The 13,458-nt window shown below is 36.9% G+C and overlaps 1 protein-coding gene across 1 annotated transcript in view; it reads left to right on the forward strand.

Annotated features, from left to right (window-relative positions):
* The window catches only part of Dync1i1 (dynein cytoplasmic 1 intermediate chain 1), a 266,609-nt gene that overhangs the window by 207,156 nt on the left and 45,995 nt on the right, over nt 1-13,458 (forward strand). Inside the window, exon 14 of the mRNA XM_090333142.1 lies at nt 3,107-3,251. Within this exon, the coding sequence (XP_090189268.1) occupies nt 3,107-3,251 (145 nt within the window). The remainder of the gene's footprint in view (nt 1-3,106; nt 3,252-13,458) is intronic.

A 13,458-nucleotide genomic window follows, 5' to 3' on the forward strand; every position in this document is an offset into this window, starting at 1 on the left:
ACACATACAACTTCAACAGATGGCATTCTGTCCTTTAATAGAATCATCCTGTCCACACTGATGCTAATTTCATTTTTACTTTCATGCTTCTTATCCAATTCCTTCCTCACCTTTTGCGTTTATCCCAGCCTATTTAAATTTAATGTAGAATCACTAATTTTTTGAAGCTCGGACTCTAGTGTTTTGTGACTTGTATAAGTAACAAGTATCTCTAACTTACCTGTTTTTTTACCTCCACTCAAAGGATACATGTAGTGATGTTTCTACAGTTCTGGCTCCTAAATAAGCAGATTTTCCTCTCTACACACATGATATAAAGATGACTTAGAAAGATATGTTTCATAGTTTCATATCTCACCTCTTTATTTCAAAAATCTGGCTAAAATTACATAGTAAAGTGCATAATGTTTTCTGTGCCCATTTGGACAGAGTGCTTTGGTAGATGGTCTGAGTCATTCAGATGTCATTTAAACCTGGTTCCTATTTTCAGGAAACTGATGAAATGAGATAGAAAAATTAACAAACCTGGAATCCAGGTGAATGAGTGACACCTGAGGCACAGAGAGTTGGATGGGGGGCAAATGAAATCAGAGCTTTATCTTTACCTGTGCTCAAATCAGTAGAGCAAAAGTTCAGTCAACTTAATCCAGGATATTCCACGGGTCCTTAGTCATCTGTGAAATCTACAGTACATACTCATTGATTTTTTTTTTAGATTTAGTAGAGTTTTCAGGTTTAGTAATGTCCTGGGCACCAGGACTCATACCCGTAATCCTAGCTACTTAGGTGGCTGAGATATAGGACCATGCCAGAAGTGGAGTTCTGATTCAAATGGGATAATGCCAGCCTTGAGCAAAAACATTAAGGGACAATGCCTAGACCCTGAGTTCAAGCCTCACTACTGGCATACATACACACACACACACACACACAAAGTTTGTCTCTTATGACCAAACTTTTACATGATAATTTTTTTATTTTGTGGCTTTTATCTTTTTCAGATACTACCAGAATTAACTCTTGTTCAAAATAAACATCCCTGGGACATTCAACACAAATCTCTTCACCATGAACTTAATTTTGCTTTATACACTAATCTTAATATACATTGATCTTAAATACAAAATACAAGTCTCAGTAAAGTCATAAAGAATCAGGCCATTTGTATTTGTAGTCATTTTCAATGGTTATCTAGGGCTGCAGGAAAAATAAAGGGAATTCTATTGTTTCAGTTTTGATGTTTTGTTTTGTTTTGTTAACCTAACATAGAGAAGGTGCAAATCCACTTCCATAAATTAAACAAGATCCTTATTTGCAGTCTGTAAACCCTTTCAGAATGGTGTTAAGACCAAGTGGAATCTCACCAGGGGCCACTTCAAAGATCAGTTTCTCATGTTCATTAGGACAAATTTAAATGATCACATGTGGAAATGCTGTTAGCAGGTTTCCTGGGCATGATCTTTGAGTGGCTGTTACATGGAACACACTCTGAAGTATTTTACTCAGGATTCCAAGTTTTGCTCAGACCATTGACATTTATTGGTGCTCCAAGGGCTTAAATGTTTTAATAACTGGATTCATTTTTACTCCTGGAAACATAATATTAAAATCCCACAATACTTGAATATTTGTCATATTAATTGCCTCAGGCACATGAATTACTAATATAGTTTTTTAGAGTATATTTTATGAATTGTATATAATTACATGCATATTACTATATGATAGAAGTTTGGAATAATACCAATTTGGTTAAAAATATGACTCCACAGAGAAGGGAAGGGGGAAAAACAAGATGAGTAGGAGGGGGTGTGGGGGAGGGAAATGGGAGCAAAAACATGAGAAGGGGTATCAAGGTTCAAGAAGTAATATACCCACTACCTGATGACTGTAACTGTAAACTCTCTATAAATTATCCTAACAATAAAATACAACAAAAAAAGAAAAAAATGTGACACTTTTCAAATGTGTATGACCATGTCTCCAATGTGATTTTGTTTTTGTAAAAGAGGACATAAGTCTATCTTTTTCTTTGTTTCATTTAATCAATGTTTACTGAACAATAAGTTGTACCAGATGCTTAGCAATAAGACAGACATGGCTTGTGGAATTTGCAAAATGAATTTGTAAATCTCTCTTCTATTTCCAAGGAAGTAAAGAAAAACCATATTGATATATTTAAATAATGTGTCCTATTCTAGATTACCAGTGATCTCTATGAACTTAGGTGTTTTTGTTGTTGTCGTTGTTGTTGTTGTTGTTGCCAGTCCTGGAGCTTGAATTCTGGGCCTGGGCATTGTCCTTGAGTTTTCTCAAGGTTTGCGCTTTACCACTTGAACCATAACACCTTCTTCCTTTTTCTGTGAATGTGATACCAAGGAATCAAACTCAGGGCTTCAGGCATGCTAGGCAAGTACTCTGCCTCTAGGCCATATTCCTGGCCCTGAACTTATGTTTTAAAATATTGATTTTTAATGAATTTAAGATATTACTCTGCAATAATGAAAAAGTATACCTCTGAAAATGTATGGAGTTTTAGAATCCATAATTTCTCTCAAAGGAGTTGAAATGGAACATGTATACATATAAGTGCCATTCAGGAACAAAAGTCTCAAAAGCTTCTGAGACACAAGTGTGTTTTTTCCATCAAAATAGCTGCATCAGCAGGGTACTGGTGGTTCACGCCTATAACCCTAGCTATTGAGGAGGCTGAAAGCCAAAGATCATCGTTCAAAGCCAGCCAGGGCAGTCTATGAGACTCATATCACCCATTAACTGCCAAAAAGCCAGAAGCGGAAGTGTGGCTTATGTGGTACAGTGATAAGTGAAAAAGGCTTAGAGACAACCAAAGCCCTGAATTTAAGCTGCAAAACCAAAGCCCTCCCCCCCCCAGACTTACACAAAATTGTTACTGCTTTTTAATCACTAAAAGTAGTTTACTGTGTTCACAGACAAATTCTCGCTCTCAAGAGAATGGTTTTATTCAGGCAATATGTGGTTATTGTTCTAAATTGTGTGCAAATAATTATACTGACCTGAGGTAGTTTTTAAACAGATCATTGATTTCAGAAGGTCACTGAACTGCTCACTTATGCTCTTCTTGCAGCAAAGCAGGCATTGGTGAGGTCTTCGAAGGTCACCAAGGGCCAGTGACAGGAATTAACTGCCACATGGCAGTAGGCCCCATCGACTTTTCTCACCTGTTTGTCACATCATCATTTGACTGGACTGTCAAACTCTGGACTACAAAGGTAAGAAGAGCTTGACTGAAATTCTCAGGTAATATGTAGGAAAACAGAATGGCTTTTTCTTTCATGGTATAGTTATAACTGAAGCCCCATATGGGTATCATGGAATCTATAGATTCATATTGCCAACTGGTAAGTACCATCTACTCCAACACTCCCAATTCTTACCTCTTCAATCTATTTTACTTATTTTTAAATGTCTACTTAATACTTAAAAACAGTCTAAGAATATTAATTCAGATGATTATAAAGCTCAAGGCATCCTTCACCAACGCTAAGCCCATACCCATGAATTGAATGTGTTTTACCCAGAGCTTCATAGTGTCTCTGTATACATATACTATGAGAATATAGTTTTATGACTTCAATCAATTGTTTGGTTTGGTTTGGTTTGCATCTTTGGAGTTTTTAAGTGGGTGCATGACCCTATATTGTTTGTGTTTTAAAGAGAATTTTATTAGGTAGTCTAGGGAAGGAATGGTAGTGGCACTACTGATATGGTAAATACTTAGAGAAATGTCACAGAAATTGGATGGTTTGATAAGAAGCAATAAGAAATGGAGTCATTGGCATATATAATGGTGTACGTGACTTGGAAGCTTTTTCTGCCCAATAGAACAGCAGAAAAAAAGGTATGTTGGAGAAGATTTTTTACACACGTTGAGATTCAGATGTTTGCAAAATGCATTTCACACTTTCCAGAAGCAATTTGCAGGCAATAGGAGATGTAGCTTTTTTAACTCAGTGGTACCAATGGTACTCAATCAGCCAAGTTCAAAACTGTGTGTCTACCTATGTCCAATTTCATTTCTGCAACAAAACTTTTTAAACAGCAACTGGAAGTTGAAACTAAGTATCAAAAGGAACAAAACCTGAGACATTTAAAAGTCTCAAGATATAAATTTTATATACAAAGGGTCAAACTAATTTAAAAGATTTAGAAGACTGCCACAAAAACAGAAGTACTTGTCTATTGACGATTTTTATAAATTTTCATTTTAGGTTTAAGAATGATATTCTGATCATTTTAGGTGCTTCTCTGTTTAAATACATATTGAAATATTACAATAAATATACTGAGATTTGCTTAAAATTGGCAGTTTCAAAAAAAGCAAAACTGCGGCCGGGAATTTGGCCTAGTGGTAGAGTGCTTGCCTAGCATGCATGAAGACCCGGGTTTGATTCCTCGGTACCCCACATACATAGAAAAAAGCCAGAAGTGGTGCTGAGGCTCAAGTGGTAGAGTGCTAGCCTTGAGAAAGTCCAAGGACAGTGCTTAAGCCCTGAGCCTAAGCCCAGGACTGGAAAAAAAAAAAAAAAACCGCAAAACTTGGATATAGATAAGACTGATGGTGTATTGATAATTATTGTAAGCTGAGGGGTCGATATTATGCTGATTGTTAACATCTTAATTCTTCTGTAAAAACAAACTAAAGAAAAAAATGATAAAACAAGAATGAGTAAAATTGACTGATATTTCAAAAGTGAAATGTATCCATTGTATTTCTTACTTCAGTAGTCACTGATACTCGTGACAGATACAATTTCTCTTGAGGATTCTAAAGATGTGACACAAATTATAATGGGTCAAGAAGTAAGGGGAAAGTGAAAAGGCAATGAGAAAAAAATCATAATTTTTTCTGTGTTTCTATTTTAAATTGTAGAGACCCTTGAGAATATTGTTGTTATCGAAAAACCAGTAAAACTAAGAGTGGAAAATCGACAAGTATCAAGTAGAAAAGGGGCCATTAAAATGTTGGCATAAATGGGATCCATGACATGGGCAGGGAAATGAACTCCAAATTTGAGCGGTGACATTTCCTCTGTCATAACAGGAGGGCAGCAAAAGAAAGAGATGCATGTGTATAAATATATAGGTTTAGTGAACAAAGTAAAGCAAAATGATGATGGTTATTTTCTCAACCAACTAAGAGATTCAATATTGTGGTAAGTGGGAAGTTGAATACAGTGAAGGGAACAGAGTTCAGCTTGAAAAGAGGAGAGTAAGAAGAGAAAATTAGAGAAACAAAAATGGACTCTGGGTCATATCTTAGACATGGTGTTTAGTGAACAGAATGTTTTAGTGATTTCAATTTGCAGGGCTGACTTCTTCCCAGAGAAGTCTGCTCTACAAAAGTAGCACAGGCAAGTTATGTGAATGTGAGGCTGCAATATGGCCACTGTGTGATGCAAGGATAACAAAGCACAGAAACTGAAGCTATAGACAAGAAAGAATTTGATGTTATAAACTGAAGCAGCAATGAAATTCAGACAAGAGAAAATAATGGCACCAGAGGACTGAAGGCTTCTATAAAATAAGAGAAGACATGAAGGAAATAATTGAACAAAAGAATTCATAAAATAAGATATCATTGTTAGGAAAAAAAATACTTAGATTTGGTATTTAGCAACTATAATACTTTGAAGAATGAGGAAGAGGAGTTGGAAAAGCAGGAGCACATTGTCAAGGACATGGTCCCATGTCAGCTGAAGTCCAATGAAGGTGAAATTCACTGGAGCTATGGAGGTCATAGAGATAAAAAGGCTTTGGAGCAGATAAAAACAATGGCTGCACTTTGTGTGATGGTTAATCTAGATTGGACTGAGACATACCCAGGATATTAGTAAAGCATACTTGTGAGTATATCAGTGGTGGTGATTTCCAGAGAGGATTAACTGAAGGGGAAAGACCCATCATGCAAGTAATACCATCCCATAAATTCCCCAAGTGGAATTTTTTTAAAAAATGGGAAAAGGAGAAAGTCCATGAGCTGGACACAAGCATTCCCCCCTCTCTGCTTTGTGCCTCCACAATGTGAGCTGCTCTTCTTTTTCACCTACTTCCACCCAGGATGGGTTGAAATATCTGAAGCCACAAGCCCAAAATAAATTTGCCCATCATTAAGCCATCTCTCTCAAGTATTATCACAGTGGCATGAAGACAAACATATTGGGATAGAAAAGGGGACTCTGGCCACAGTGGTGAAATATTCAGTGAAGTCAGAAGGTGATTGAAAGAGTTAAAGGACTGATGGAACTGGATGTCTGAGCTTAAAAGAAGCATGACTTTTCCTGGAGCTCAGGAGCAGTGAAGTAACCCCAGAAATCAAGTAAGAAGCTGGCCCACACACTATTTTGAAAGCAAATACATGATAATGAATACCTTCTCTTTGAGGGTCAGCTTATTCAGTAACTTCCTAACTTTGGGGAGAGCTTAGATTATACCGAGGCAGGCAGAAGTGAGTGACCAACAGGCAAAAAGCTTTTCCTAAAATGAAAGACCAGGGATTGGGGAGGTATGATGGGGGGCAAAGAAAGATCTATTAGTAGTCTGTATTGATAGAGATTTCTAGAAAGTTCTAAAAGACTGTTCAGGAGGAAGCTGGAGTTCAGAACAGGAATGGTAGCAGAATGCAAGCAGCCTGAAGGAAAGGAGGACTAGAACGTATCATACATTTCATGTTCTATGTTCACCCCCACCCACCCCCGACCACACGGAGTTTCATCATGAAACCACTGTCAGGGAGGACTTCACTTTGAAGCAGAAACTCTGATGGAGTGGTTTTCCTGGCAAACAGAGAGCCAGGCTATGTTCCAAGCAGCTGAGTCAACAGATGCATAAGCCACCATTTCCACCCAAATGGCTAGAGGGTAGGGATGCAGTCAGGAGATGAGGCTGGAAGAATAAGTCTGTATTTGATTGTGCAGATTGATATTTTATTTCATAGGTAATGGAAAATCACTTTAAGATGATATCAGAATTTAATTTTAAAAAGTTTGATTGCATTGCTACGAAAGACAAAATTTTATTGACAGCCTATGCCAGCATGTATTGAGCTTACTGTATACCAAGCATTGTCCTAAATTTTAGGCCAATCCAGAAGCAGGTGGCTCACTTCTACAATGCTAGCTACTCAGAAGGCTGAGATCTAAGGATCATAGTTCAAACCAGCCCAAGCAGAAAAATCCATGAGACTCTTATCTCCAATTAAACACACATGAAAAATGGAAATGGCACTGTGGCTCAAAGTGTTAGAGTACTAGCCTTGAGCAAAAGAGCTCAGGGACAGTGCCTAGGTCCTGAGTTCAAGCTCCATTAAACACACACACACACACACATATTGATATAGATATAGATATAGATATATATCATATATATACAAAACAAGTATTTGGTGTATATATACATACAAATATACAAAATGCATATATAGGGATAGATAGACAGACAGACAGATACATAGATAGATAGATAGATAGATAGATAGATAGATAGATAGATAGATAGGTAGATAGATAGACAAACAGATAGATAAGCAGATAGATCTGTCCATTAAGTCCTTAGAATAATCCTATGATTAAGTGAAGTAAGCCAGACTCAAAGGAACATAGGCTCAATGGTTTCCCTCATTTTGTCATAATCAGTAGAAACCTTGGGCTCTCTTATCAGAGATTTACAATAGAACAAAACCTAGATACATAAGGCCATATAGTATGATGCTAAATGAAAGGACCTCCAGGATACAAAAACCAAAGCCGTTTAATGAGTGATTGTTTTCCTTAATGTACTATGTTATCTCTCATCTCTTTTGCTGTCCCTTGGTTATCTCATATTGTTAGAGTATTTCACCTTGTTATCTGATATATTTTATATATGCATATTGGGTTATTTGAAATTGGATAAGGAAGTGGAGAAAACAACATGAGCCATGGGGGGGGAATGGGGACCATGACATGAGAAAGGGTATCCACATATGTGAAGTAATGCACCTTCTATCTGGTGAATATAATGTAACCCTTCTATTAATTACAATAAAAAATATATGGAAAAAAGAAAAAAAGAATAATCCTATGAGTAGATAGTCCATTTTATAGAACAAGAGTAAGCATGTTTGGATGGTGTGTAAGAAAAGAAGCTGGATTGAATTTATTTTGTATGACCTCAAAGATCCAGTTCTTGGGACTAGAGGTTTGACTTGAGAAAAAGCACTTGCATGGTGTGCACAAGGCTCTGGACTGGATTTGATCCACGCACACAGAACTTCATTTGTACGTAAAACTTCCTTGATAGGACAAACTTTTTTGATTAATAAAATAACAACTTTAGGTCTGTGTTCTTTTTCATACTAGCATGCTAAATACAGAGAAAGAAGTCTACTTTTAACCCTAGTTTGATCGTCTAGATGAGAACTAGAATTTGAACAATGAACTTATGTGAAAGAACACATGTCTGAGGGATTAAAATCAACCAGATACAATAACTGACCTGATTTGAGAGGCAGTTTATGGTGATTCTGATATTCCTACCTTAGGCACATGATGGAAGTAGGCCAGAAGGGACAAAAGGCTCACTTGGGTTGGAGGGGAAAAAAACAGCAATCTAGGCATACCCAAACAGGTGCCCAGAAATTTTTTAGAGGTAATTGAAAACACCTGTGCTAGCCTATTCAAATTGCTATGGCAATACATCTTTGTCTTTGCAATTTACAAACATGACTTGGCTGCACAGTTCTGGAGACTGAGAAGTGGAAGATCAAATCTAGGGCTTCCACAACTCAGGATCAGTTCCAGGATTCAGCTTCCTAGATGGCACTCTCCTACTATGCCCTTGTGTGACTAAATGGGCAAGCAACATCCCAAGAGCTCTTTTATAAGGGCACTAATTCCGTTCACAAGGGCTCTGCCCATGTGACTTGAACAACTCCTACAACTCTCACCTTTAAACATTATCAAATGAAGATTAAGTTTCTATACATGGACTTATAGAAGCAACAAACACTCATACCAAATAATACCAAAGCTCAGAGATAATAGTTGAGGCTAAAATGACTAGATCACAATTCAGCATATATTCACTTATTCCCAAAGGTAAAACTGCTAATGGCATGTGAGTTGAAGCAGATGTGAATGCAACCGAAGTTGCTGATGTTGCAGGTTCTGAGACATGAGAACGTAGCAATTTTGAACACCAGAGATGTGGAGAAATTCACAGATTGAAACAGTAAGAAGAAGATAGTGATGATTTCAATGAGAGCAGTTTCAGGGGAGTAGTAGAGACAGATTGTGTAGTTGAAGGGTATGGGAGAAGGACACTGGACACAAACTACACACCACTATTTGGGATAGGAGAAATATCAGTGATTAGCAAGGAAGGCTAATGCCAGGTTAGGATTTGGTTACTGTACTGTTTGAAGGACCATAGTACGTTTGTGGCTCAAGAAGGCAATGAACAACAAAGATAAAGAGTATGTAGTTTAAACAATTGAGAGAGATTGTTTCAGTATCTGTGAGGCTGTGTTACGTGGAGGCTAGGGTTAGGAGAAGTCATGGAACATAAGCAATACTGGAAAAGATAGCTCAACAGTAATGGGACTGTATATGAGAAGCTCTGTGTTTTAAATGAAGTCTCAGGCAGCAGTGGGTACCAGGAAATATAGGCAGAGGAAGGAGGTTTGTACCCAATCCTACAAGAGCTGAGACAGCATCCTGACTCTGAAAGATACCTGAATTTCAGATATAGAAATAGCTGAGACGGGGGCCGGGAGTTTGGCCTAGTGGTAGAGTGCTTGCCTAGCATGCACGAAGACCGGGGTTCGATTCCTCAGTACCACATACATAGAAAAAAGCCAGAAGTGGTGCTGAGGCTCAAGTGGTAGAGCTCTAGCCTTGAGAAAGTCCAAGGAGAGTGCTTACACCCTGAGCTCAAGCCCAGGACTGGCAAAAAAAAAGAAAAAAAAGAAAAAAAAGAAATAGCTGAGACAGAATACCTTTTAGTAAAGAATGCCTAACTTAAATTTTACAAGGTGATAAGAAGAAAATCTGGACTTGCTATTGTTAAATGTTAGGTCTTCAAAAATAATCCCAAGTCTGACATGTGACAGTCTCTACAACATGGCCACTCTCAATATAATAGGCAGATGAATTCAAGTGTAGGAAATGTATCATTTCTCTACCTCTAGATTAAATGTATCTTAATCTAGAAGTAGAACAGGGTGGTAGCTGACCAGAAGCAACAGCATTATAGGGGCCTTATTAGATATGTAAAAGCTCAGATTTCATCTCAGATCTGCACCTAAACTCTTGGCAGGAACCCATATGTATCAATCCCTTTAGATAATCTTAATACTACAGTATAAAGAATCCTCCTCTAAATTACAATGAAGCTCTATTTCAATCTCTTCCTTCTACAAAGCTTAATACCTCCTACCCCATAAACACCAACTGGATTTTTAAAATTAACTTTATTGTCAGGATGATGTACAGAGGGGTTACAGTAACATACGCAAGGTAGAGAGTACATTTTTTGTCAATGTTACCTCCTCCCACATTTTTCTCCCACTTTCCATCTCCCCAACCCATCCCCAAGTTGTAAAGTTCATTTCCAACTTATGTCTTATGAGTACAGCTGTTACACTGCTTCACTCTTTTCTCACCATTTTGTCATTCTCCTTCTCTGCATTAATTCAAATAAATGTATATACAATACACCAGGTATCAAATTCAGATACAGGGACAATGTTGGGAGCCAGAGTGGAATCAAACTGTACTTTGATTTGCATCAGATAATTGCTTGATTGTCTTATTGTTTTTTGGCCTTCTCCTGTTCAATTGATCTGAGATTTACCATATGAATGTAACCCCCAACAGTTCCCTGATTAACCATCTGGATGTAACACCTGGCAGTATCCTGGTCTCAAGAAGGGATATAAGCTTTGAGTTGATAATAAACGGGGCTGCAGTTTTTGCCTGGGCTGCAGACCTCCCGGACCCGGACCCGATGTGTTTGTCTCTCTTCTATTTTTTCCAGTCCCTGCCCCCTATTTCAGGAACCCCAATTTGCTGCCGGTAGGCCCCGGCAGGACAACAGGGAATAAACAATAGGGGAAAAAAGAAAAAAGAAATAACTTCATGTAGTACATTAAAAACAGCAACCACACAGAAAAACCTCTTGTTTCCATATCCTGCGGTTCTTTTTGCTCAGCATCATCTTACATGGTCATATGTATATAGCTATTGAGATATTGTGACCCTCTGCTAGGAAAATCCCAGACATATACTAGCTATTACAGATGAGGAAAAGCATAGTGTCTATGTTTCTTTGGCTCTGGCTTGCTTCACTTAATACGATTTTTTTCCAAGTCTTTTCATTTCCTTACAAATGTGGTGATGTCATTTCTGATAGCAACATAGAATTCTATTGTGTATAGATGCCACATTTTCTTGACCTGTTTACCTACTAAAGGGCATCTGGGTTGGGTCCATATGTTAGCTATAGTAAATAATGCTGCAATGCTGCTGGTAGCTTTAGTATGGCCTTGTTTGTAGACACTTGGGTAAATGCCCAGAAGTGAGATTGCTGGGTCATAGGGGAACATTATGTTTAGTCTTTTAAGGATCATCCATACCGCTTTCCAGAGTGGTTGAACAAGATTACACTCCTATGAACAACCAACTGGATTTTCTGACACAGTACTGCATTTGCTTTTGCCTAAGTGTTTGTACTGTGAATGTGTTCAAAACCTTAAACTAATTCTAACCTGTTTTGGTGGGATGGATCAATGGTTAGGCTTAGAACTCTTGATAATTATGACTAGTACATTTTTAACCTAAACAAGCACAAATGTTAAGGAAAGCACTCTAGTTCTCTTAAAATTACTCATAAATTTTGTAAGACCAGGACAGAAAATTACCTGCGTAAATAGGACAAAGTGAAAAATTAAATGATTTACTTTAAATATGATTAAACAAGATGCTTGCCTTTATTTTCAGCCAGTCCTTGTAAAGTAGAAAAAGAAATGAGATGTGCAAATTAATTTAGTCTCTTCTGATAATAGTTACCTTAGTAATATTTGTTTCATACTCACAAAGTAATTTGAATCATTTTATCAATTAAACTATGGTAGTGGAATCATTCAGAAACCAGATAAGTGATAACACAGATTTTTCAAATGAAAAAAACATGATTAGAAAATCTCCTAATTGTAGAAAGAATTGGTGTTAACAAACAAGGTTTGAATTAGCTATAAATCAAACTTGATAAAGGTAGCACTGTAATACTTTGTTCCTGAAAATAAGTAGAGCTCAAAGTATAACAAAAAAATAAGTTCAAAGAAAAACCAACAGGAAAATTTGACAACAGAGATATAAATTTTATGCACTCTATTGAACAAAATATTTTTCCAACACAAAACCAAGTATTAGGAAAGAAAGCATGTATTCCACAGAATGAAATGCTAGAATTAAAACACTGAACCTAATCTTGAAACCAATATCAAAGAGTCTATAGTGCGTCATGTGGCATATTGAACATGATGACCACTTCCCCTACCTTTGTATAACAGAAGCTAGGACGGTATAGAGCAAAATTAAATGGGCAACTTCTTTCCATTGAATTTTTAAATGAAAAAAGTATATTTGGAAACAATGCAACCACTGCCAGTTCTCCTTGCAATTTCAATGATTAATATTCCCAGTAATTTTACATGTGCTTTTATTTAAATTTTCCATGAATAGTAGGCAGGTTGAATTTGTAAACTGGGAAAAGCTAAAGGAAGAACATAATACTGCAGTTTTTGAATGATTTGTGGTTCTAAGTCTCCAAAAGGGTAGCTTAGTTTATGAGTACCAAATATTCACAACTAACAGTACTGGAGAATCTTGAAATGTTTAGATTATTCTTTGAGGTTTATTCAGCTATGCTGTATTAATATGAAAAATAATTACACATTAGTGATGGAGATTATTTCTTTTTGGAGGAGGTCAGAAACTTAAGGTAATATAATTAATGCCAGACTTTACATTTTTTGAAACATTTGCTTGAATTATCTCTATTTGTTTGTTGTAGTGCTGGAGACAGAGCCCAGGTGCTCTTATATGGTAGACAAGCACTTTGCCCCAATCTCTACTTCAAGCTTCATTTTTATTTTTAAACACAGTAATGTAAACACAGTAATGCAACCATTTCTGAGGAAAAGAGCATTGTTGTCTGTCACTTTAATTATCAACATATTTTATGTAACTATATATGAGGCCTATGTATCATTAGACAGATAAAATATAGCTACGTATAGGAAATACCATTGTCATCAATGATCAGCAGAGTATATAGGAAATTTCAAATGAAGAGTAAAGTAGACAGATGTGAGGTGAATCTGGAAGACAGGGCATGGAGGACTAGGTGAGTTCTCACATTTGGTGCAGCTCTCTGTAT

The sequence above is a fragment of the Megascapheus bottae genome, chromosome 5 (assembly GCF_031878675.1).
Source record: "Megascapheus bottae isolate mThoBot1 chromosome 5, mThoBot2.hap1, whole genome shotgun sequence".
Taxonomy (NCBI): Eukaryota; Metazoa; Chordata; class Mammalia; order Rodentia; family Geomyidae; genus Megascapheus; species Megascapheus bottae.